The sequence below is a fragment of the Hemicordylus capensis genome, chromosome 1 (assembly GCF_027244095.1).
Source record: "Hemicordylus capensis ecotype Gifberg chromosome 1, rHemCap1.1.pri, whole genome shotgun sequence".
Lineage (NCBI taxonomy): Eukaryota > Metazoa > Chordata > Lepidosauria > Squamata > Cordylidae > Hemicordylus > Hemicordylus capensis.
In genome coordinates this window covers 394,159,542-394,186,689 of record NC_069657.1, presented here as the reverse complement: position 1 = coordinate 394,186,689, position 27,148 = coordinate 394,159,542, and the positions used below count along the sequence as shown (strand labels likewise).

The following is a 27,148-nucleotide window of genomic DNA, read 5'->3' as shown; positions in this document are numbered from 1 at the left end:
ATATGGAAATCAATGAGATTTTTCATGAAAACTAGTTGTTCAAGGAGTTAGAAGCATTAATGTTAACAACTCACCCACACACCCTCTTCCATCCTGTAGGTATTGATAACCCTGGTAACAAAGGCAGCGGTAGGAGCCAGGTGAATTTTCACAGAACCCATGAGTGCCACATGTAGTGCTGTTGGCACATTCATCTACATCTGAAAATAAGACAAATTATTATCAGACTGGCATAATACACAGGCAAATCAAACATTATTGGAGATGAAAGAAGACAGACAAATTACAACCTTGCTATCAGTGGTTTCGCATATCTGCAGTTGGTTAATACTGTGGCCACCCTTGCCTAGCATGGCCTGGTATTATTTATTTATTTATTTATTTATTTTTACATTTTTATACCGCCTTTCGTTAAAAGAAAACCCCAAGGCGGTTTACAAAAATTAAAACATACAATAAAAGCAGTAAAAACATCAAGCTAAAAACATACATAAAAATAAGACAGCAGATAAAAAACACACAAGACGTTACTTGCCCCAAAGAAAAAAACTCAGTTCAGTATCTGACCCTGCCATGTTGAGAGATTAATCAATGCCTGGACTGTGAGTTAATTGTGCTGAGTATGAGAAACTGATTGAAATTGTTTGTTTCTTGCTCAAGGCTGTAAACCTTGATAGAAGTGGAAGAGGATGAGTTTGTATACTTCTGCCCTGGCCTTGTTATGTTAATGCATTTCTTCTTTGCCAAATATAATCATGATACCCGCCAGATTGGCTTTTTTAAAGCCAAATTCTGGGTTACGGCCCTTATTTCACATGAGTATACCCCTCAAATCTGGCAGCTTCCAAGACTGTATATGCCAAAAATAATCATATTAAGAAGGCTTTAGGAATAACACACATCTATAATGATACCTACATACTTTAGGGGTGCACTGCAAACACATAGAAATTAAGGCTAATTTCCTTGTATGTTATATGACTAAGCTTTTCCTGGGACCTAAAGCCCAGCTGACCACAAAACTGTCACCCTTGGAGATATATGAATATTTTGCGTACACTGAAAGAGAAACAGTTCTGCTTGATAGCCATAAACGGTGTCTGACATAAATGGTGTCTACCCTGGATCCTCAAGCCTTAATTGGCATGAGAGAGACCCTGTGATGGGCAACTGTTGACACTTCTTGGAAACACGAGGAAGATAGTAGTGTCTCCTTGAGATATGAGATCTAAACTAGTGCGTTCTCAAAGGTATAAAAAGGGGAGCCCCTTCAGACATGTCTCAGCAGCACGAAGGCAAACCTTTGTCTTGTGAAAGCCATCTGTGCCTAACAAGCAGAGTTGCTCACCTGTGAGCCTGATTGTCCAAAGCTGCAGAGCTGAGACACAGGCTTCTTCCAATATGGACAAGAAGTCACTGGTGATCTCTACCACGGGGTGAGAGATCAGGGTGATTTATGTCCACGTCAACTACCCCACCCTCTCTGCCTGAAGACGTGCCTAAAAGCTCAGATCGCCAGCTACACATACCAGAGCCACACACATTCAGTGGCCATTTCGAGACCTGGTAATATGAATCTTCAATAACAAATACTGCCCCAGCTCTTTCCACTAACCAGCATTCTGCCATGCCTCTCTGGAATCTACTTCCTCTCTTTCTCTTCTGTCCATCCTAACCCCTTTCTCTCCTCCTTTGCCTTTCTATTATTGTGTTAGTCAGAGTAATTACTGAAAACACACACATACAACACAAAAGATAACTGAGGAATGATCTAACTACAAAACTAGAAAAATGACTGCTTTGCTTGCTTCATTTGATTGGCATCCGTGCCTATGTAACCAACTGCCTTTATAAAGCCTATTGAAGTATAGACGTCTGTTGTGTCTCCTTTCTGCTTCCGCGTCCAGATCCTACATGGCCGCTACAAAAAAGAACTAAGCTAGTGTTTCCAAGTCTTGTTCCCACCACTGTAGGGTGCAAATTGGATCTGGTTCACAACAGTAATTGACACCTGACCCCGGCATATGCGGAACAAAAAGGATTAAATTCCTTGTATCTGCGATTTCAGGGTCATTTCCAAGGTACAAGGTCATTTCTGGCTTCCAAGGCTATTTCCAGCCATCATTTTGAGGACAGGAGCCATTCTGTGGCTCATTAAAAAAAATTAATCATGATGTTTCACAAAAAAATGATGGAATTGGGCCTTTTGCTGGGGCACTGCTGGAAATCTGGAGACCCACAGAGCACAGTACAGCACTTTGTTTCTGTGATTTATCAAGAGTTTAGCTGTTTTTAGTCTCCCCCCCGCCCATTCCAGGAACCTAACCCCCCCCCCCCCCAAGTCCCACTGATGCAATGACTTGTTATCCGCAGTTCCATTATCCACGGTTGTAGTGGAGAATGGTACGTCTGTGGATAACGGGGTTCACCTGTATTTGGAAAGTTCAGAAATCAAGAAGAGATGGATGTCTAAATGAAGCTGATGCAACAAACATATTTTATAAAATCAAAATATCGAGTATGGATGAATGCATGTTACCAAAATATCATAAACATTTTACAAAGAAAATACAATAAAACCCTGAAACAATTACATCTTAAATGCAACTTAATGGGAAACATTTAACACGGCGAACCTTCATCTCATGGAATTAGAACAAAGGTTAATTTGCAATATCTTCTAAGATTAAAATGAGACCATATAAACTCATTTATTTGCAAAAGGCTAAGATACGGTTTCAATGACCATTTAGGCACTGATTTTGCAAAGAAAAGCACACTCCTAATCCTCTGCTGATTAAGAACATGCGAAAGCCCTCTGGTCTACAATCGAAGCACACCGAACCTTTTTCATCTGCAGACTGGTTCACTGGTTTGAGCACCTTTAAAGGGGAATCCGGTGAGGACTCCCCTTTGCTTCCAAAGGTAATAAAAGGTGGCGGGGGAACAGCAAGAGAGAGGTGCCTTTAAAAATGAAAGAGAAAGCTCTTACCTGCAGGCCTGTGCAGCACTCCCCCAACCCTCTCAGCATGCACGGAGGCATGCTGTGCCTCTCTCTTGCCACTCCCCCGCCGCCTTTTATTACCTTTGGAAGCAAAAGGGAATCCTTGCTGGATTTCATACCCTTTACAGGGACTCAAACTGGTTTAATAGGGGCTCAAACTGGTTTAAGCTGGTTTGGTTGGACAGACTGGACCAGCAGTTTAGTTCTATTGCACTGGTTTGTGGACTGCGGTCCAGTCCGAATTCAGATGGTTCTGCACACACTCCTAATGTAGATCCCATTGTTATTCTATTAGTTTTACTGATCTGTGGGCCAGGCAGTAAGATTAGAAATTGTGATGAATAGCTCAGCATAGTATTTTTTTCTTGTATTCTCATTTTATTAAAGTTTAAGTGAGATTACTCAATCAAAATAGCAACAACAATACCCCATAAATTCACCCCTGACCCTTAGCACAGATGAAGAAAAGGAAAGGGGAAACAAACAAACAAAAAACATCTGAAGCCTGGACCAACCACAAGTCACAGGTATCACTGTTCCATATTTAAGTCTGAGAAGAGTTCAACAAAAGCTTCCCAAACATTGTTAAAATTGCTTAGTTTGCTCACTTTCCTAAACACATTGTTTTCTCTGGCAGCCAGAGCTGATCTCGTTCATTCATTCTTCTACATATGGGGCTGCAGTCGCTTTCCATGATTGAAGAATAAGCATTTTAGCTATTGATAGATCTAATAATCCATTGTTTCTGGCCTTCTGAGAGATCGGGGCGGTTGGGGTGTCAATCCCAAAATGATCAAAGCATCTGGTAATTTTTGGTTTTGCTAAAGTATAACATTCCTTCTCTCAGATACTTCTCTCAAAAAAAGGGCAATTTATTTTACAGTGCCATGGTTAAAATACATTTGGGGAATGTGGGGAATATTAAGGGGTAAGCCCCCAAGTAAATAGCTTATTATGATTAAATCAAAATGATTTAATTATGTTGACCTTTCCCTATAGACTATGCTTACGGTTTCAGTTTTTAACCAATTGACTTTATACCCAATTACATTTCCAATAAATTTCCAATTATTTCTATTAAATCCATTAGGTGGGGTATAGCGTTGTTTGGATTAGTTAGGAATAGTAGAGATCATCAGTATAAAAATTTTTAAAAGTTCATTCTGACCAACTGGAATACCCCTGATTGGTTCAGAATTGCATATTGAAATTGCCAATGGTTCAAGGGTCAAATTAAACAGGAGCCGAGATAAAGGGCAACCCTGTCTTGTTTCACAAAATAAATTGAAAGATGATAACATGAACATGTTTGTATTAATTCTGGCACCAAGGGAGCTATATAGAGTACATACCCAGTCAACAAAATACTTTGGTAGACTGAAACTTTTCAGCATAACTATTAATAACTGCTACTGGACTCCATCAAAGGCCTTCTCTGTGTTCAGTGATAGAATGTATTATAGAGAGGGCCATCGTTCTGAAGGTGCTAGTGTATATATAACAACTCAGATGTTATTAGCACCCTGCTGACCAGGGACAAAACCTGTTTGCGCAGGGTGTAGCTAACTGAACACACATTTGTTTAGTCTTTTGGCCAGAGCAGTGGTGATTATTTTTGTGTCAACATTTATGAGGGAGATGGGCCTGTAGCTGCTACAGAGACGAGGATCTTTATCTGGTTTTAAGATTACAGTAATAGCAGCCTCATTCATAGAAACAGGAAGACATAAACAACCCGGCTCACTATCAATTGTATGAAATAACATCAGGATTAATTCACCTTCAAGTTCTTTATACCATTCTATTGTAAAGCCATCAGGCTCAGGTTCTTTATCTGATTTCATATCCTTAAGTGCTTGAGAGAGTTTGTCTGGAGTAAGCGGAGCACCAAGACCTTCTGTTTGACTTGGGAGATTTAATGAAGCCTCGAATAAATTAAGCTCCACAGATTTTATCCCCCTCATATAATTTGGAATAGAAACCTCAAAATAATTCATTAATATTTACCGGGTCATTCCATATACTTCCTGCCTCAGCCCGAAGAGAAGCACTATTATTACTATTCTTCATTAATCTTAATTTATGTGCCAGAAGCTTACTGGCTCTTTCTCCATTTCCCCAATATTTTTGTTTAACACAAGGATGGAATCTACCTGTTTAGAATACAAGCGATTAACTTGATTGGCCGGTGAGGATGGAGTGGTGAGGGGGCCCGAGGCAACAGGGACAGGTGGCAGTCAGGGAGAAGCAGAGGAAAGACAGCCAATGGGCAGGGTCCCAGCTCCAGCAGAGGAGGGGAGGAGCCCTGAAAGAGCCGAAGGGGAAGCACATGAGGATAACATCAGCAGCACACCTCCAGGAGGGGGTCTGAGCGGGGGGGGGGGGAGATATTGGCCACAGCTGTAAAAGGTAGACAATTACAAGGAATAAGGACGGGCGTTGGCCCTGTAACTGGGGGTGGGTGATGCATAGCCTGTGAGGAGGAATATAAGGAGCCAGCCAGGGATGAGAGGCTGGCTGGTGGAGAGTGTTAGGGCTTCTCAGAGAGGGGCAGACACAAGGAGCAAGTAGCCTGGGATGGAGGAGGCACAGGGTGATGCTCAAGCCCTTCACCATCCCTGCTCTGAGGCTAGCCCCGGTAAGCCCAGCCAGGCTTGGTAAAGGGGACAGGGTCATGTAGTCAGACATTCATACTGAAGGTTAAGTAGGTTAGTAGGTTATCAGGGGATGGAGACTGCCCATAATTAATTACTGCCTCTGATAGTGTTTGTTCTAGTTTCAATAACTAACGGATACAAGCTTTCTTTTTGTAAGCTGCATAAGAAATTATTATTCCCCTCATATATGCTTTTAGCCAATCCTATAGTACCAATGAAGAGACGTAACCCCAAGAATTATTAACCAAAAAGTCACCAATATGGGTCTTTATTTTTTCTAAAAAGGATTTATATTTCAGAAGAGTTATTAAAATGTCATTGTCATGATGGTTTGGCTGCTGAGATTGGCAGGGCAATATAAAGAGTTACTAGAGCATGATATGAGATCAAAATTGGACCTATTGGATATCAGTTAGTGAAACTGATATCAGGAAGTAATCTAGCCTATATGAATATACAGGTCAGTTGGGTTTAGCAATCTCCAAATATCGTAAAGTCCAAGATGTGACATTGTTTGTTCAATAAATAACCTAGATTTGGATCTAGCAAATCTGTTAATATTTCTGTCAAGAAGGGGGTTTAGCACTCATGAATTTGGGAAAAGAGATCTATATAAAAGTTAGGATTGTCTGAATTTGGTCCATAAATGTTTCAAAAGGTAAACAATGGACCATTGACTCTAACCTTTGCTAGTAGAAACCTACCATTTCCATCAATCATTGAGTCCAAAATAATTACGTGAAGCTTTTTTATGAAACAACAATGCAACTCCCAAGCTTTGGAAGGGTTGCCAGCTAAAATAGTTTCACCCACCCAGTCTTTCTGTATATGCTCTGCTTCAGCAGCTTTCATTGGTTTCCTGTAGCAGTTTCCTGTAGTAGGGCAATATCAAATTTTTCCTTCTTTAGTAGTCTAAAAACCTTTCTCAGCTTTTGAGGCTTTGAGAACCCTCTGACATTCCAAGTAATGATCTTAAGCACATTTATGTTTAACAGAATGTAGGCTAAAGCGTGCCAAATTTACAGTGAAAAACAGGGGCTGTGAAAGGAGCAGAATATTATCATAAGCAGTAAGAAATGATCCAGCAGGTGGCCAGACAAGCTAGGCAGGTCAATGCCTTGCAGATCTCTACCCCAAAATTCCAATCCTGCCCCTACTTTAAGCAGAATCCTTAAAACCTTAACCATTGTTTTACTGAACCTAAATTATTATTTCAAATCCCCACATTGAAATAACATTAGGAGATCCAACCAGAATTTTATGTAAGATACACCAATCTAGGGGTTTTGTGTCCCAGACACTGTAATTAAGATTACAGAGCCTTTGAACAGGGCGATATAGAAATGTAATAAATAAAGCAACAGATCCAGTATGTTAATAAGCTTATTCCAATGAAGCAGCTTTCACATTCATAAAGCAGTGAAATTCGTAACATTTTAGTTATTCAGGAAAAGTGGAACTTGGAGGCAAAATTTACAAAAACTATGCATCAGTCATTAGCCAGAGTTTCTCAACAGTGAAGAAGAAGTAAAATGATATGCAATATTAACTGCTAGAATTCAAACAAGGTATTTTCCCGCCCAAAAAATAGTGCAGGGATTAGTCACAGAGGCCAATGAAAGCCAAAAGGAATTAAGTTTCAAACATATTTCAAACTCTTCAGCCTCTAGCCAGGAACTCTTCAGCCTCCTTGGGGAATCAAATTGCTTAATGGAGTTAACTGTGGACACTAAATGACTGCATATTTAAAGAAGCAAGGTTGCTTATCATGAGCTAGTGGTTTTGCCCAGGCAAATTTTTTCCTTAGATCAACAACAGGTTTAGGAAAATCCTGAAACAAGATTTTGACCTGATCAGGGCCCCAGCATAACTCATCCCCCTCTCTGGAGTGCCACAATAAATTTTCCTTAGAACTGAAGCAATTTTAATATGATAGCTCATGGTGGTTTGCCTGTTGGTGGGAGGGTGAGCATTCAATTGAGATTTCATATTTCTCAGGCAGATGAAGCAGATTCCGCAATTATGCATCCACAAATTTAATAGGGTATCTTCCTTCAGCCCCTTCAGGATCCTCTACTATTCGGATGTTGGACCTATGGCTTTCAGCCTTCCAGGTCCAGCACTTCGGCCTGGAGTACTGTAACTTCAACCTGCAGCTTAGTGATATCTTTCTGCTGCTCTTTAGCTTTGTCTTCCACTACTCCAATTCGCTTCTTAGCATCTTCCATGCAGTTGTTAACTCTGAGCAAAATATCATTAATTTCATTCACCTGGGACCGGAAAGCCTTTGTCTCTTTCTCAGCCTCCCTCAAGAGACCTAGTATGGCCCAAATAGCCACCTCCTCTTTGTCTGAAACTGCATTAGCCATGTTGAGTGTGGAGTCAGGCAGGCGCTTCTTTGATCCGTTCAGCCGCTTATTGCTGAGTTTCTTGGGCAATTCCAGACAGACACAGATTAATGCAGAGGCAGAAGAGGCATCTGCCTACGACAGCAAAATCTGAGGAGCGACATACTGTTCCTCAAATTTTGCCACACACCTCTGGGGGTGGGAGTAGATAGCTGTGGTGGGGGGGAGGAGCGTCCCCCCCCCTTTTACTTTAACATTTTAAAAAGCTGCGGCGGCAGTAGCTGCAGGGAGAGGTGGTGACCGGGTGAGGGAAAATTTTCCCCTTTTGCCCCCTAAAGGAAGTTCACCATGGAAGGGGAGAAAGCCGGAAATGGGCTACAGATGGTAGAGCCCATGCACAGTCACTTGGGAGGAGGGGAGAAGGAAGGAGTTTGCTGCTGCCCAGCCAAACAGAGGGCTTGCACAGGTTAAAAAAGGCGCACTCTCCCCTCCTCACCCCCCACCCTCCCTGAAGTCAGTCCACTGCCACAGCCAGCAGCGATCTTACTTTAGGGGGCAAAAGGGGGAACTTCCTCCTTGCCCAGTCACCCCCCTCCCTGCAGCTATGGCCGCTGCCGTGGCTTTTAAAAACAAGTAAAAGGGGGGGGGGAATGCTCCTCTCATCCCCCCTGCAGCTACTGCCCCTGGCATGGCTTTAAAAAAAAAGTAAAGTAAAAGGGGGGACGCTCCTCTTGCCCCTGTCCCCGCAGCTACTGCTGATGCACAGCGGTGGCTTTTTTTTTTTTAATTTTAAGGGCTGCAAAAGCCTTTTTGCCTATGGGTGGCAAAAAGGTTAATCCGCCCCACCCCCAGGGCTGCAGTGTAAATAAATACCTTCTCTAAATGAAAATGGTCAAGAGCTTAACAATAAATAAACTCAGGACCTGGTTTTGTGAGTGTAAGGTAGGCCTGAGAGGCAGAGAACACACAGGCATCACTTTCTTCCCTAGAGGTCTTGCCAGAAGTCCAGCTCAGCATAGTATTATTCAGAAAGCCAGTTCCCTGTTTCCATTATCATATCCACTTCTTTGGAAGTAAATGTATTAGGAATTGTATACTTTGATTTCAATGCTTTATCTATATTAGTTTAATAAGTCACTATTTTATTTCAAATGCTATTGGCAAAATCAGTCAGATCCTCAGTTAGTAATTTCTGTCATTTAGTATTTTTGAGCAAGAGCTTAGTTGCACACAAATGTATTCGTAACAAAGAAACATGTTCCTAAATTCAAGTAGAATTTTGGTTTAATGAAATATTTCCATATTCATTTTGTGTAAGATCTATTTTAACAAGGAGAGTTAACCAATGTATGAGTTCTAAAAGAATGTGGTAATATTTCTTTATGGATTGTTTAAGACAACATTAGATTTTTGTATGCAAAAATAAGTAAGATCTCATCCCATCAGAAGATGTAGGCATTTCTACATGAAATTCCAAGGAGTGACTTATTAAGGAAATTAAATTAGATGGTCACAAATCTATGACTATTGTTGGAATTGGAACCACACTTTTCTTTCCCCTTGCCTGGTTCTTTGTGTCTTTCTTGATTATTTCCTGTTGGTCCCCTAATCTTAATACTGTTGACAAGGTGGTGGTGCTGACATGGCTGTGAATACTGAAAGGGAAGACTAGAATGACTTCATTCTTTTCCTTCTGAGAGAACCTGAAAAGTTACATTGTGCAGATGTTCATCTATACAAATTACTGTCATGTCTGGGATAGTGAAACATTCTCTTCTATCAACAATGCAGATTAAGAAATTCTATAAAAGCCCTCATTGAGAGCAAGTGAAAATTAGTATTCGGTATGATGACTAGGATGAGTAATCACAGTGTGCAAAAAACCTCAGCAGCATTTAACAATTCAGAGTCTCACTTTGCATGTGTGAAAGGGGATTTTCACCAATTCCGCCTCCCCTCAGAAGCAGTCCCTGAGGGCTGTGTGACCCTCAGGGACCCACTTCTAGGTTTCACAGAGAGCTTCCAGGTGGGGGGGATTGGCAAAAATGCCCCCCTGAATATGCAGCAGGACTCTGGGTTACTAAGCACTATGAAGGGTGTTTGTATAAAACACAGCACACTGTGTTTCTGTACCATTAGTAGAGATGTTGACCACTAATTTTTGATAGCTATAACAGAGGTTATTTTTACATGTCAGGTAATATGCAGAATATTGAGGAAACTATTGTAAAGCAATAATATTCATATATTCATTCTCTCTCTCTCTCTCTCTCTCTCACACACACACACGGAATGACCAGCAATCGTACCATTGTGGTGGGACTACTGTACCACTTCCTTTCTTATTTAATGTCAATGGGGCTAAAGCCAAAAGAAAGCAGGGGTTATGTTTCACTATTGCTCCACTCTTTTCACTTACCTACATTCCTGGTATATGTCTCCCCCCTCCCCCTCCCCCCAATAATCCTATGGAGTAGCTGTTTGTAGGGAGTTAAATTACTTCCACTCTAGGTGAGTGGTGGTGGTGGTGAATTAGGCAATCAACAGTGGCCTTGAAGGATGGGTGCACTTTTTTGTACTAAATGACCTGTCCTCACCACAGATACCACCTGATACTACGTTTCATTTAATTTGTCTTACCTTCACATGTTCTACTGTCTCTAGAAACTATAAAGCCTTGTTCACAAATGCAGTGGAAAGAGCCCTCTGTATTTAAACATTTCCCATGAGGTAAACAGAGATTGGATCCTGCACATTCATTGATATCTGTGTGGGAAGGCAGAATGAGAGATCAAAGATGCAAAAAATGCAAAAAGATTCTGATATGTTTTTTGAAGTCTATCTATAAAAACAACTAATAAAGAGTTTTTACCTCTGTATGTAGGAAAAGGTCAACAACATTTAGTAAAAACATCACTGAAATATTCTATAGTGCTCACATGTATGAGGAACTCCTTATACAGTAAGACCTCGATATCTGCGGTCTCTATATCCACGGATTCGCATATACATGGTTGGGTAACAGATACCTGACCTTGGCATATACAGGAAAAATGGGGGAGGGGGGCAGAGAAGATCAGTTGACCTCACATATCCATGGGTTGGGGTGACCAGAAACGACCGCAGAGGTCATTTCTGGCTGCCATTTTGTGTTTCAGAGTCTCAAAATGGCTCTATTTTTTTAAAAAAAGAAATAATTGGTGATTTTTGGCCACTTTGGAGGCATTAGGGGCCACAGTGAGACTCAGTGGGGAACAGTTAAAATGGTAGGCAGTTCCCCCTCTGCCCTCCCCCGCCAGATAAATGTTTTTGGAGTTTTTCCTCAAACTGGGAATCTAACCCTCAATTCCCCATTGACCTAATGCCTTAAAATTCACAGTTTCCGTATCCACAGTTGTAGCGTGGAATGGAACCCCTGTGAATACAGAGGACCTTCTCCATACAAAGTCTATGCTAATGAATAATATAGTATTTCTGGAAGTGTGATCTATCTGCAGAGAGGGGATTTTTAGTAGGCCTACTTTTCTAGCCAGTAGGTAACCATACAGATAAACATGAAGAACAAAATCCAGAGAATTATTTATACACTGATCTAGAGAATTATAATTATGCTTAAGTCATCAGCTCTTGATTGAAAGGGAACTCTTACAATTTTAACAGCTGCATAGCACAGAAATGCTGGGCAGATATGAACTTATCCTTTTAAGATGCTACAATGAGAACAGAAAACATGCTTTCTGAACTTTTCTTGGAATGCACTGCATAAAAGGTATAGTGGCATCCTCCTCCTTCTAGTTCACTGTGATGTTCTGAAATTTCTATAACCAAACTGTACCTTGACAACCCCTGGAAGGTAATAGCTGGAAGCCATCTGGACAAGTACAGTCATAAGAGCCTTCTGTATTAACGCAGTCCCCTCCACGGCAAACATTTTCTTCCTGGCATTCATTAATATCTGAAACCCAGCCAATAGCAAACAGAACATTTCAGAAAAGATAAAACTAACAATGGCACAACATCTCCAACAAAGTTAGGAAAATATGGCTAAGAAATAAGAACAAATTCTCGCCCTAGCTGAGAAAAATAAAGGGCAAAATGTATTATGGACTCAAATTTCCCACAACAGAGCAATCACTAACAATGCAATCCTATGAATGTTTGCTCAAAAGTAAGTCCATTGTGCACAATGAGGCATATACCTTGGTAAGTGTGTTTAGGTTTATTCTCTAAGGTTGCATACTAACTTGTGAGTAAGCTCCGTTATACTTTGTGGGACTTACTTCTGAGTAAAATGCATAGGATTGCACTGCAAGATTTGCTGATATTCCCCTTCCTTACCTCACAAAAGGAGTTTACAACACTTCTAGTATAAAGAAGTATACAGAGCTCTTGTAAACAAGTTAAATTTTTATTTTATTAAAAGTCTGCATTTAATCCTATTGCGGCTTCACTACCTTCTGACAAATATATGTGATTTTGTAAGAATGCGGTTTATATTTGTACTGATAATTAACTCTGAAAGGCTGTATGTGAAAAAAGTATTCACTCCCTTGCAGTAAACAAATGCCTAATTTCACAACAAGAAGTAGTTTCCTGCCCAACTCAATCAAGGTTATTGCTCCTCATGCATCACAGGAGATTCTTTCTTCTTGGCTTTAACTGTAATAAGTTTTGCTTATTAGAGTGCACACCCTGGTCCCTCCTTGCTTTGGCTCACTGACGTTGCCCGTGCTACATCAGCGATTGCAGAGATGCGTGGTGTGCCTCCACTTTTCGGCTCCTTCCTGGACCCTCAGATGTGCATGCTCTCTCTCTCCCCCACCCCCCGACCTTTTTCTCCAAACTCCTTTTGCTTGTCTGTTCCTTCCTTCTTTCCATGCACTTGTCTTTCTCTCTCTTTCCTTCCTTCCACTTCTCTCTCCCACCCACCCTCTTTCTGCTTTCTTCCTTCATTCCACTTCTTTCCTTTCACTTGTCTTTCTTTTCCTTTGTTCCTCCTTCCTTCTTTCCTGTTTTCCTTCCTTTCTTCCACTCATCTTCCTTCCCTCCTTCCACTTCTTCCTTCCTTCCTTCCCTCCTCCCACTTGCCTTCCTTCCTCTCCTCCTCCTCCTCCTCCTCCTCTTTCTTTTCTTTCTCCTGCCTTTCTTTCACTTGTCTGTCTCACTCTCTTCTTCCTTTTTTCATGTATGGATGCAGGGACGTTGCCCTAGAATAATTTAGGTGCTTTATAAATAACATAGTTGCTTCTTTCGTTCTTTTTTCAACTTGTATACGGGTAGGGTGGGGTGCTGAAAGGCCAATAAGTCCAGACTCTGCTAAAACCTAGCTGCACCACTGCCCATCTCCAAGCAATCAGAAGCCAGAATAGCTCCTGATTGCTTGGAGATGGGCAGTGGTGCAGCTAGGTTTTAGCAGAATCTGGATTTATTGGCCTTTCAGCTCGATTGCTAACTATTCTGATGAATGATGCAAGCCAGGAGGCTAGGCTGCTGAGCCGAGTCTACCTTTGTATTCAGTATAACAGACAGCAGCAGTTTTGTCACAAATAAAGTAAGAAACTGGACTAATCTTGCTTTCTACCTTTCCCTCCATTCAAACACTTGTGCTTGGTGGGAGAAGGGGCCGAGTCTGCTGTTACTGAACAGCCTCCAATGAAGGGATGACCACTGATATGGGGAGGCAGAGAGGAGGGACCATGAATCCAGCTCTTAAAATCCATCTTCAGTGACAATGGTACAATATTTAATGGTACAATATGCCACTGTTGCTCTTTGCGCAGATACATCCAGCACTGTCTCCATAGAATTATAATAAAGTGAAACAAAAACAAGTTGTTCTAATAAGAAGTAATCTGCCTACTTTCCTTTCACTATCTCTGCAACTGGACTAAATTAGGTTCAAACTGAGGTCCACAAATTAGATTTCTTGTGCCTCAAATGTTCACGAGTCTGCCATCTTGGATCGGAGTGGATGACATCATCACAAATGAAACCATTGGGGCATCCCTATGTGTCCATACAGCTTTAGCAAATTTGGTTCAAATTGGTTAGACAGTCCTCATGTTAGTGCACTTGTGCCTCAAATGTTCATGCATCTGCCATCTTTGATCAGGGTGGATGACATCATCACAAACTACACCATTGGGGCATGTCTATGTGTCCCTACAGCTGTAGCAAATTTGGTTCTAAGCAGTTCACAAGTTAGCCCACTTGTGCTTCAAAAGTTTACATGTCTACCATCTTGAATGGGGTGGAGGACATCATCACAAACTACGCCACTGAGGTGTTCCTGTGCATCACTCTCTACAACTGTGCCTAATTTGGTTCAAATCAGTTAGATAGTCCACTTACACCTCAAACTTTCACACATCCGCCATCCTGGATTGGGATAGATGACATCATCACAAACAATGCCATTGAGGTTTCCCCATGTGCCCCTACAGCTGTTGCTTCAGATTGGTTAGGCAGTTCACAAGTTAGCCCACTTGCGCCTCAAATGTTTACGTGTCTGCCATCGTGAATTGGGGTGGATGACATAATCACAAACAATGCCATTAAGCTGTTCCTATGTGTCCCTACAACTGTCCTACAACTGTACCCGATTTGGTTCATATTGGTGCAGGCGTTGTGAAGTTGATGGTGGGGGGACACACACATGGAATGCCGGGTGATCTGATAAGCCTACTGGAAAGTAGGCTAAAAAATAATAATCAGTAGATGATGATATTTTTGTGGACAGGAAAGCCTAGCAGCAGAAAAATGCACAGATTCCAAAGAAATAAAAATATAAAACTAAACAACATTTCACAAACTGATAACTCATTTACCTATGAATGGTGTCCCTGAAGATTAAGTATGTCATCAAAAAATACTAAACTGGTGCCAATAATGGGGGATCAACCACATTTCACATAGCAATAACAGCAGCAATCAACACACTATCGGATGGAAATGTTGCCATTTCCGAAGTTCAACATATTGAATTGTGAATGAGACAGCATAATGGTGATGACATACGCATCTTCCAAAATCAACAACCTTCTTTTTCAAAGGAATTTCTTTAAAAAATTTTAAAATTCCATATGTGACTGATAGGTTTACTTGGGAGGCACAACAGATTTTAAAGAAACAAGGTTTGGAAGCCAATGTTATCTGAACAGTACCTATGACCTTTAGACAACATTTAGTGAAGTCAAGACTGTATGACAACGAATGTGAAATGGAGGATTGTCAGATTTGTGAGAATGATCAAGGGCAGAGCCACCATTGGGTGAACAGGTTAAAAGAACCCGGGCCGCCACCAATTAGGGGCTGCAATCGAGTCAGACACGGGGGGGGGGGGTCAGACACGGCGGGAGTTATTTTGGTCCCAAATGGGGCCTCGTGACCAGAAATCGGCCTGAGACTGGAGTGACTCTCCCTGCCTTAAAGGTAGAGAGAACCGCTCCTGGTCTTGCTGCCAACGCATCAGGGATGATCGATCTCCCTCCCAAATGGGGCTGCATGGCCCCGTTTAGGAGAGAGATCGGCCCGCACTGCATTGGCAGCACAGCTGGAACAGCTCTCCCTGCCTTTAAGGCAGGGAGAGTCGCTCTGACCCATGCTGCCCAACACAGCGTGGGCCAATCTCCCTTCCAAACAGGGCCACGCAGCCTCGTTTGGGAGGGAGACCACATCCCCCGCGCCTGACGTCAGCCTCCCTACGCTGCTGAGAACTATGAAGGAAGGTGTCAGACAAAGGGGGTAGTATATAAAGTGGAATGCATGCATTTTTATATCTGGAAGACCGGCAGACCCTTGGTAAAAAAGATACAAAGAACATCTGGCAGACATACAGCATAAAGATAGAACAAAATCAAGGGAGAACAGTGAATACAAAGATATTCACTTTGGCTGTGGAGACAGATGTGAGGAAGGAGAAAATTAGAGAAGACCCATCTCCCTTGAGAAGTCCATAAGGTGGATGGACTCGATTATGAGAGCAATGAATGCGCCCCTGAGAGACATTAAAGGCCAAGTTGAAGACAGAGCATCCTGGAGAGAATCTATCTATGTGGTCGCTAAGAGTTGACACCAACTTGACAGCACTTAATCAATCAATCATAGAACAGCTGCATCCCACCATAAATGTAAAAGAAGAAATGAGGGAAGCAATGAAATTCATTGGCTATTGAGTAAGGGTGGATAATTTTCACTTTCTCCCTCCTATAATGTGAGAGTGGTAATTTCTCCCTCCTATTATGAGACATTAGGGATTTCATAACAGGATCGGTTGACATATTGGTTTAACAGGATTGGCTAATTGTCAGTTTTGCTGAGTTATTGTATTTAAGAGCATGTTTCAGCTACTATTGTATAGCATTGAAGCTGATGTGTCCAAAACATTTGCTATACTTGAACATCTTGAACATGAGCCCCTGGTGGTGCAGTGGTAAAACTGCCGCCCTGTAACCAGAAGGTTACAAGTTCGATCCTGACCAGGGGCTCAAGGTTGACTCAGCCTTCCATCCTTCCGAGGTCGGTAAAATGAGTACCCAGAATGTTGGGGGCAATATGCTAAATCATTGTAAACTGCTTAGAGAGCTCCGGCTATAGAGCGGTATATAAATGTAAGTGCTATCTGTTTTTATGTTTCATTTATGCATTAGAGAAGTCTTTAAAAAAGAAGAATTGTGAATGGTCTGAAAACAAAATATTCTCATAACAGAAGTGAAGCCTTGAGGGAAGTGTACAAACTGTGTATAACAACAAAGCAAAAACTGGAATTTCATGCATAAACTCTATCCTAAAGGAAAGCGAAAGAACAAGAAATAATGTTGCTGGATGAATATTCTACAATGAATGAGTGGACTTTAAAAATGTAACTCAGGTTTAAGTCTAATTTTAAAGGGAATCTGAGCTATCCTGCAATTAAAAAAAAAAAAATTCAGGAAGATTTTGTTACCAAGAAAGACCACCTTCTAACTGAACTATGCAGAAACTATGGATAAACACTTTAAATACATAAAATATGAAGAAGAAAACAACCCAGAACAGTATATGATCATGGAAAAATATTAAAAGTAGATGCTGGATTCATACCTTCACAATGGTCTTTTGTAGGTGATAACTGGTAGCCTTGGCCACAAATACATCTGTAGGATCCAGCTATGTTTCTGCATTGTCCATTTGTGCAGAGCTGCTGCTGTTGGCATTCGTCTACATCTGCAAATGGCAAGCAAATGTTTGCCTTTGGAAAATGCCTATTTACAAATACTGTACTTTGTTCCAGAAAATTACATTTTAAATAAACAAAAAACAGCTTAGGCCATAAATTTGGAGGGTATATTAAAAATGAGATTCTGCATTCTTTAGGGCAAATAATTTACACATTCACAGATTTTGGAACATTATTTTTGGTGTAAATTATCCTCCCTGGTTTTAATTGCACATTTCTTGGTAATACCAAGCTCCCAAAAGAAGAATCAGCCTCTGGAAGTTCAAAGGAAGAAAGAGGGTTTTATGTTTTTCTATCTAGACTGACACCAGTGGTATCCAGCTGCTGTTTGTTCAGAGTTACCACAATTCAAGGATGATCAGTCTATGCCAACAACTGGATTTCAGCAGGAAAACTCATTTCAAATTTACTGCAAAAACACATGTTGCTGCAGGATGGTGCTGCTGACTCAACAGAACAGTCTGATGTTGAATCCATATAGTGAACCATTCATCCAGAGCAATCCATTATAAGAAAAGGACAGTTCCAGTCCCCCAAGTGCCAGCTCATAGTATGATACTAGTCTTGGGCTGAACTAGACTAGCATATTACTCCTTCTCCTAAGAGCTGACTGTCCTAAAGCCTTGACTTTCTTTTAGTTTATAGTCAGAGATTTTACAATTATTTTCAATGGATGGAAATTCAGGGCGAGGATGGGATTTGAGACAAAGGCGAGAGTCATAGTTAAACATCTGGGTTGAAAGATGGACATTCCCTCGTTTTGTCACATATGTGATATAGAATACTATCAAGGAACATTCCATTTCTGGAGCTGACCTCAAATTAACTGAACAAAAGCAATTTATGGTTTTGTATTGTCACAAAAGAGCAAACAGATGGTTCAGACAGAATACCAAGTCATGATTTTGTGTTATATAAATGAGCCCCATGCTCCTGTGTTTCCTGATCCCACTCCCTCCTCTCTTTCTGAAAGCTGATTTCCCCTCTCATTTCTGATTTAGTGGCAAACCATAGTTTGCAGTCACATCTGAATGGGAAAACTAAGGTTTGTGAAAACCACTTCGCCCAACATGGATTTAATAGCAAAATATGACTTGCCATTAAAGTGAGTTGGGAAATCAGAGCACATTCATTCATTCAATTTCATTCATTCGATTTTTATACTGCCCTTCCAAGAATGGCTTAAGGCGGTTTACACAGAGAAAGAATAAATAAACAAGATGGATCCCTGTCCCCAAAGGGCTCACAATCTAAAAAGAAACATAAGATAAGACACCACCAACAGTCACTGGAGAAAACTGTGCTGGGGTGGATAGGGCCAGTTGCTCTCCCTCTGCTAAATAAAGAGAGAAGGAGGGAGGGGGAGGGGGAGGGGGAGAAGGAAGTGCACAAGCACAGGGGCAGGGCTTATTCACATAATGCCAAACCACTGAGGCGACAGCACGTCCCCTATAATGATGCATGCATCATTAGCACGTCATGCATCAATATGCATCGTATATTAGCACGTCATGCAATGATATGCATACGATATGCAACGTATGCACCAATAGCACATTGCCTGTAATGATGCATGCATCATTATAGGGGTGTAATATATAGAGGTATCACAATTCTCTTTTTTGAAAGTTTAATTTAAATGTCAATAAGATTGTTTTGTTTCTGAGATCAATTAAAAGTAAGGCATCATACAAAAAATACACTTGCAACTTATTACAATGGATACCTAACAGATGTCTGTCTGCCTGTCTAAACAAAATTATTTAGTTTCAGACTCAACATAGAAATATTATTTACATAGGTGCTACATAGCTTCTTTAACTATTTTTATCCAAAGCAGAATCACAAGCATACTAATTTTGAACATGCATTAAATTGAAAACATGCTACTACGTTCATATCATTTTATAAAAACAGTCTTGAGCCAAAAGGTTCTAAGGCCTGTGTTCACTAATCCTCTGGACCATGTGATCATTTCTTATATCTTGTGTGTTTTAGAAGAAGACACAAAGATAGGTTGCAGACATTCTCATGTGTACAGAGAATGACATCCTGGGCATTTCCAGACAGCAATTCATTCTAACATGAACACAAATTTTGATGAGAAATTTTCTGGGGCATCCAGATGACACAAAAGGACATCATGCTATTTCTTTGCACCATCTGTTGGCCATTTGCTGACAATCTGTGAAAGAATGTCCCTTTTAGATAAAAATTTTCTAGTATTTTAAAGGGATAAGCTTTTCATTTATTTTTCACAGATTGTCACAGATGGGTGACAAGTTCCATGCACAATGTGGAAGGCAAGGCTTGTAGAATCTTTTGGCTTCCACTAGGAGGCAACACCCTCAGTTTTTACCTGGAATACAGGAACATAGGAAGCTGCCGTACACTGAGCCAGACCATTGGTCCATCTAGCTCAGTACTGGCTTCACAGACTGGCAGCGGCTTCTCCAAGGTTGCAGGCAGGAATCTCTCTCAGCCTATCTTGGAGAAGCCAGGGAGGGAACCTGAAACCTTCTGCTCTTCCCAGAGTGGCTCCATCCCCTGAGGGGAATATCTTACAGTGCTCACACTTCTAGTCTCCCATTCATATGCAACCAGGGTGGACCTTGCTTAGCTAAGGGGACAAGCCATGATTGCTACCACAAGTAGCTGGGTTGCCTATGGCTCTTGAGTCTTAAGCTTATGGGCTGCTTTTTAGGAAAGCTGGTTGATAGCAAGAGATTTTATCTTCATAATTCCTCTACCCTCACTGGTTTAGTTACTTAGGTTTGCTATTGTTTCATTTACGGTATTATATTTTTTTCTCTTGCTGGGGGATATTTTTGGTGCCACTCCAAGCAGTAAAAGGCGCAGGCTGGAAATGGAATCCTGATAGCAAGCCAACTAAACAGCCATTGGAGCCTTGCTCTCATCAGCAGGCAGCCAGGGCTCAACAACACTCAGCGCCTGCCCCTTTCCAGCAAGCCGCCAAAACCAGCCAGCAGGCAGAAGCTCATGCTCTCCAGCATACAGCTGGGGCTTAGAAACAATCATCATCATCATCATCATCATCATCATCATCATCATCATCTGGAAAAAGAAAACAATAGAGGTACCAATAGCTGTGGGTGCCCTTGGTGCAGTACCAAAAGAACTTGAACAGCATCTTAACACCTTGGGCATCAATAAAATTACAACACATCAACTAAACTACTTGGGATAGCACCAATACTACAACATCTTTAATTTTTCTTTAGTTATCCTAGACCCTTGGAAAAGGCCCGATAATTAAAGTACCAAATCCAGTCAATAACATCTGGTAGACTGTGTGTAAATATAACAACAACAACATCTTGAAGAGCACCTCAACACCATAGGGGCCACAAAAATCACTATCAGCCAACTACAAGTACTTTTCCAGCTTTTTAAAACTTGTTTTTAAATAGTTCTGAATATTTAATTGTTGTTTTATGATGTTTTTAATTGTTAATTATTGTTTTATGTTTTATAATTTTTGGTGTAATGATTAATTGATTTTAATGGTGTTTTAATGTAAACCGCCCTGAGCCTTTTGGAAGGGCAGTATAAAAGTTTTAATAATAAATACATAATAAATAATAAATACAAAAAACAACTTTACTGGGAACAGCCTACATTTGCGGCGATACCTATAACAACAATATTGATAACAAAATTCTGGCATCCCAGGTCCTTGGGAAGGACTCGATGTCTGGCTAAAACAAACCAGTCAATAACACTTGTCTGATTGTGCAAACAAAAAATAACAATTCTTATTATTACTATTATTATTATTATTTTCGTGCATTTATATACTGCCCTATAAAAAATGTCCCTGGGCAGTTCACAATATAAAAACCATTATACGTTAACAAAATTAAAACAATTCAAAATACAATAAAAACTGATGAGCAGAGATGGACTCATTCTGCATCCAGTAGTGCGTTTTCCCCTGCTGTCACAGAGAGCTGCAAGGAGGCCACTTGCCCCAGCAGTCTGTATGGTTTGCACAGTTACATACTCCCTGCCATGGGAAAAGATGAACTCAGGCTGCTTCAGAAAATAATACCAGAGCACAGACTTCCCTCATAAGGGGAAAACTTACTCTCAGGAGGAAGGATGCTTCAGGATCTTTTAGGCAGACTTCAGTAAGAAGCATCAAGGGTTTCAGAGGCTTCATCCAAGCTTCATTTGTACATCATAGCAGAGCATATTTCAGAAATACATAACCCGCAGGTAAATTAGCTCAGTTTCCAACCTCTCAACTAAAGGAAGTGAAGCCTACACCCAAAGGCATTCTCCAAGACTGTGAGGCCTACCATTAGTAGTCCTCTTTGCTTCACCACCAACCACAATGTGAGTAGGTTCAGCTGCAGCATGCCTGAGGTGAAAGATGCCCTAACCTGTCATTGCCAAGGGGGTCTCCTGAATGTCATTCCCCTTCCCCTTCAGTCTGTTCACTAAGGCTGTTTAAAAATAATGTAGGAATCCATGGAGGTGCTAGCCATACTGCATTTGGCTGAGGAGACCTAGCTACCAACTCAGACTTCACACAGTTGCTGGTGGAAGATTCCTAGAACCTGTATGTCAGTTAAGATCTGCTTCCTAGAGCTCAGTTTTCCATTAGAACCTGGCGTGGTTCAATCTTACCATGGAGAGATAGAGAGGTTCAACTAAACCAGTTTAAGGATATGACCACGAAGTAGTTGATACTTAACACAAGGAATCTACTTACAGAAATACTAAAACTATGTAGCGTGCCTTCATTTGTTGATGTATATGGAAGAACATTTAGCCCACCAAAGCAGTAGTTTATTCTAAAGCCCTCTTTGTAGGGGTGTGCACGGAATCGCCAACTGCGGTCCGGCACTGGGGTGGGGGGTACCTTTAAGAGCGGCGGGAGGGTTTACTTACCCCTCCCGCTGCTTTCCCGCTCTGGCGCCGTAAACTCACGAGTAATTGGGGCGGCAGGATACCTCCCTGCTGCCCCTTCCCCGACGTTGCTTGCAAAACCTCCCAGGAGTGCATTGCGCACGCGGACGTCACAAAGACGAGCGCGCGCTTCACGTCTCTGTGACGTGCGCGCACAATGCACTCCTGGGAGGTTTTGCAAGCAACGTCGGGGAAGGGGCGGCAAGGAGGTATCCTGCCGCCCCAATTACTCGTGAGTTTACGGTGCCAGAGCAGGAAAGCGGCGGGAGGGGTAAGTAAACCCTCCCGCCGCTCTTAAAGGTACCCCCCACCCCGAACTGAACCACCCAGGTCCGGACCGGTCCGGAGGCCTTTTCAATGGCCTCCGGACCGGTCCGGGCCTGTCCCTACCTTTTTGGTGATTTTTCAGGTATTTATAGAGGGAAACGTGGATCATCCTGCTGCTTCGGCTTTTAAACAGGTACATGGAAGGGTCCTCCCATGGAAACTCACTACTTTATCCATTTCTCTGGAGACCTCAGCACATCAGGAAGCAGAAAAATTACAACCATGCACAGACGTTCATATAAATCTACTTCCTCCTCTATATTTCTTTTTTTAAAAGTGGCATAAGAACATTTCTGCTATCACCATACACTGAATGAGGAATACAGCTCCTACAGTTTGAATGTCCATGATTACTGGATTATTTCATTATTTTTTCCTCTTGGCAAATACAGATATGTTATTTAGAGACTAAGTATCTTTGTTATATTCCTACCTTCACACTGATCTCCTGCTGGGGACAGTTGATAACCTTGACTACAAAGACATCTGAAAGATCCTTCGAGGTTTTCACACTGGCCATTTGTACAGAGACTGCTATATTGACATTCATTTATATCTGTGAATACAAATAACATACTTTAAAATGCATGCTTGCTTACTTATGCTTTTCAATGGAATCTGTCAACAAATTTTACTAGCTTTCTGAAGTATGGCTTCCAGTGAGACTTCCACTGGATGTTTATACTAATCACCTTTACACTATCAATGTGCTTTTGCATCCCCACATCTAGTCCTTTTGGAAATTTGTATTGAGGAGAAACTGATGGAGAGATTATCTGATGTTTTCGTAAACTATAAAACTGGAGCTGTGTGCTCTGCACTAAAGAAGTCTAAATTTTACAATTAAAATATGTGCAACGATATAAACATTAGTATAAATATACCTGATTTTCATAATTTAGTCAAAAATATTGGAGGCTATTCCTCAACATTTGACTTTATTTGATCAAGAAATGGAGTAGAGGAGAAAGAAAGATGGGAAATATAGGTGTATTAAGGCCAGTCTATATTTCGCATATTACGTTTATCCCCATTATGTTTATCCCTGATTAAAACAAAGTGTCTCTTGGTGGCTGGCAAGAAAGCCCTCAATGCAATACATCAGAACCATCTGTAGAAGAGAGCATACATTATGGTTCTGACATCAAGAAGATGTCATATGCAGGCCATTTCAAGTAGCATCTGCGTGAACAAAAGTGATCCTCACTATTTTGGGGCTGGGAGGTAGCACAGGAACATAGGAAGCTGTCATATACTGAGTCAGACCATTGGTCTATCTAGCTCAGTATTGTCTTCACAGACTGGCAGTGGCTTCTCCAAGGTAGCATTTGGGGAAAACATTCAGTCACTGTGTGAAAGACCTCTGTCCAGTGCTGCACTTAGCCCAGTGCTGGTGGGGCGCATTTAAGGGAAACAGAGCTCTGTTAAGCCCCAGTGCCATCTTAGAAGGAGCACATAGAGCTATGGAAAGTTGGCAAAGCACAGCACTGGACAGAGGTCTTTCATACAGTGGCTGGAAGTTTCCCCCCAAAGTCTGCCCCACCCCCTGCCTCCCAAATAGCACTGCACAGTTTGAAATGTCACCTTTGCATCCTGCCAGGAGTACACAAATCCTGGTTTATTTAAATTAACATTGTACACTGAGGAGGAGGAGAGGGGAGGGAATGTGGGGACTTGGAAGCCTGAGTGTCAGAATGGCTTGTTCTCATAACTCTAAACCACGGTTTAGCATTACATCTACACCAGGCCTTTTACTGAGTAGCCCTAAAGAGAAGACTAGAAGCCACAGGAAAGGACATGAAACAAGAGGGGACAAAATCCCCACCATCAGTGCAAACCCAACCAATTCCTGAGGTATTACCATTTACAGTCCCCAAGCATTTTAGTGTTTATCTACAAAGGGGCTTTGAAGAGAGAGAAAGAGAGAGAGAGAGAGAGAGAGAGAGAGAGAATAAAAGTTCTATAGAAGAGGAAAATAAGTAGATTGGTGGAAGGGCAGACAGGCAGATAATGGAAGTCTGGCTGCTTAAAGTCATAAGAAATGCTGAGTGAGCCTCTCAAGATTTGCCAACAGCACTAACACAATAAAGGACTGTATCAAGAAATACCTATCTGCTCTGCCTGTGATTTTTAAATGTCCCTTTTTGCTTTGAACACTGAATGCAGATAGCACAAGCTAAGATGCTAAAAGCCAAAGCCAACGTAAATAATGACAAAAAAATCCTCGCCTAGACACCAAAAAGCCATGTACCAGGTACCAGACAGCATAGGAAAAGACAATTTCTTTTAGGATTAAAAAAAGAAAGGTTAACAACTTCAGAAAAGCATTGGATAACCCACTCAATAATTATATATATGAATATCAGTAATGTAAAGCTACTTGGGCCTGACTGACACACTGGACCGGTTTGGGGCGGTGAGTGGGAAGGGAGCCCTGGGCGGCTGGATCGGCCGGCCACACGATTGCCGGCTCCGAGACGGAGCCGGCAGGGGCTGGGGAGCTCAGGGGCCGCACGGCCCCCAGAAGCCCCAGTATGCCCTGCGTGAGGGTGCAGGGCATACTGGAGTGACCCCCGGAGCTGGGAGGTGGCTTTTCGCCTCCCCTCCGGGGGTCTACTGGTGAGTAGGCACGGTGCAAAGCTGCGCTGCGGCTACTCACGATTACAAAAACCAGGTTTGCGGAGCGAGTGCTCCGCAAAGCTGGTTTTGGGGCAGGGGTTCTTGAGTGGGTTACCCGCTCCAGAACCACCGGGCTCGCAGCCGAGCCCAGTGGTTCTGACGATCGGGAAAAATCAGGCTAGGCTTTCCTAGCCCGATTTTTCCAAATCGTGGGAATAGCCCCACTGACTGACATGAAAATCGCAGACTAAACCACGAAAATTACAAACATGCTGTTTTTGCAGGTAGATTCCAGACCTTGCCCAAACTACAAAAAAGAAAAAGGAAAAGAGGAAAAACCCTTGAAAAACCCATTAAGTTCCCAGAAAATGTGAAAAAGCGCTCCCTTTGGAAAAGTATGTGTTAGCCTAAGTGTGAAGGTTACCGGTTGGGGTTAGCATTGGGCTCGGGGGTAGGGTTAAAGTTGGATAAGGATTTTAACAAACTTTGGCAGTTTTCTTGGGTACTTTAACACACAAAAAGTCCAGACTTTGTGATACAGGACACATGCTTGCAAACTGCAAGCCTCTGTGTGTGTGTACACACAGTGGGAGAGGGAGAGAGAAAGAGAGAGCGAGAGAGATTAGGCAAAACAATGCACAACATATGCAAGCAAACAACATTTCCCCCAACTTACAAGACAATAAAGTGAGTTTTGGCAGCTACCTCATACTGTGTTGTGTGAGCAGACTGAAAGAGCAGAGCCACAAACTTGCGGAATAAATGACTGTTCTAATCTGGTGTATATTTCACTGAACAAAAGACTAAGTTTGAGCTATGCAAATTCTGAAGTGATATATGAGGTGTAGAAAGGAATATAGGGCTCTAATATGTTACCTTCATATGAGAAAGAACTATATTATAAATGCAATTTACTAGAGGCTGAAACCAGACATTGCCAAAGATGTGTGGCTGCTGCTGAGTACAGCAGACCCTCTATCCTTGGAAAAAGGAATGTAAACACATTTGTGATGCAACAACATTGCACACCAATGAAGTGGAGCAGAGAAATATGGAGCAAAATCATGTCACATCAAACATTTTATTTTATTAAATATTACCATGAGAGGAGGACTTGCTTCCAGTTTAATAGTAGCAGTCGCTCATCTCCAATCAAATCTAGTTCTGGTGCGAGGTACAGGCACATATTGTGCAAGATGGGCACTACACAGTCCTTATGGTCATTCACATGACCAGAATCGCTGGGCCTAGGGAGGGCTGGGGGAAGGCAGGAGTATATCTGTCTTCTCCCACACAAGTAAAGTCTCTCCAGTGCTTTGCCACACCACGTGCCCACATGATCAGTGTGGCAAAGATCTCTGTGGCAGAGATCTGGAGGAGTAAGTCCTCCAGTATCCTAGAATGCATTGTGCGGTCAGTGGAGAGGCTGCCCAGGTCAATGCAGCAGCTCCTGGCCCCTCTATAGGCAGCATTCTATGGTGGAGAGTCAGCCAGGCTGCCGGGAACAACAGGTTACTCACCTGTAACTTTGGTTCTTCTAATGGTCATCTGTACTTCTACGCAGAACCTGTGCAGAGACCTCGTCGGAACCTAACAAGCTCAATTCTGCTTTGGGCGGGAACCCGGCCCCCAGCCACTATATGTGGCTGCACCACTCCTCATCCCCTCAGTCACAGAGCCCAGCTTCAGTGAACCCCGCGGGGAGGACAGGAGGGCATGTAGAAGTACAGATGACCACTAGAAGAACCAAATTTACAGGTGAGTAACCTGTTGTTCTTCGACATGGTCTCTGTCTTTTACACAAATGGGTGCATAACAAGCTAGCACCCAAGGGGAAGGGAAGAACAAAAGCAACATATAATCCGCCAGAATTTTTTATTTCAGAAACAAACACACTGAAAATCAATTGCAGGACACTCCTGCCAAACATAGCATCATTCTGTTCCCTGGTATCCATAGCATAATGACAGATAAATGAGTGGGGTGAAGCCCAGGTAGCTGTCTGACATACAGCAACCAATGGGACCACATGCTCAAAGGC

At 42.0% G+C, this 27,148-nt stretch overlaps 1 protein-coding gene across 7 annotated transcripts in view; it reads right to left on the bottom strand.

Moving 5' to 3' along the window:
• Positions 1-27,148, bottom strand: part of LTBP1 (latent transforming growth factor beta binding protein 1) — a 348,387-nt gene that overhangs the window by 73,644 nt on the left and 247,595 nt on the right. For all 7 annotated transcript variants that reach the window (XM_053303824.1, XM_053303841.1, XM_053303830.1 and 4 more), the window contains 5 exons: positions 22,922-23,044; positions 17,091-17,213; positions 11,845-11,964; positions 10,650-10,775; positions 75-200 (listed from right to left, as the gene is read on the bottom strand). In XM_053303824.1, the coding sequence (XP_053159799.1) occupies positions 75-200; positions 10,650-10,775; positions 11,845-11,964; positions 17,091-17,213; positions 22,922-23,044 (618 nt within the window). The remainder of the gene's footprint in view (positions 1-74; positions 201-10,649; positions 10,776-11,844; positions 11,965-17,090; positions 17,214-22,921; positions 23,045-27,148) is intronic.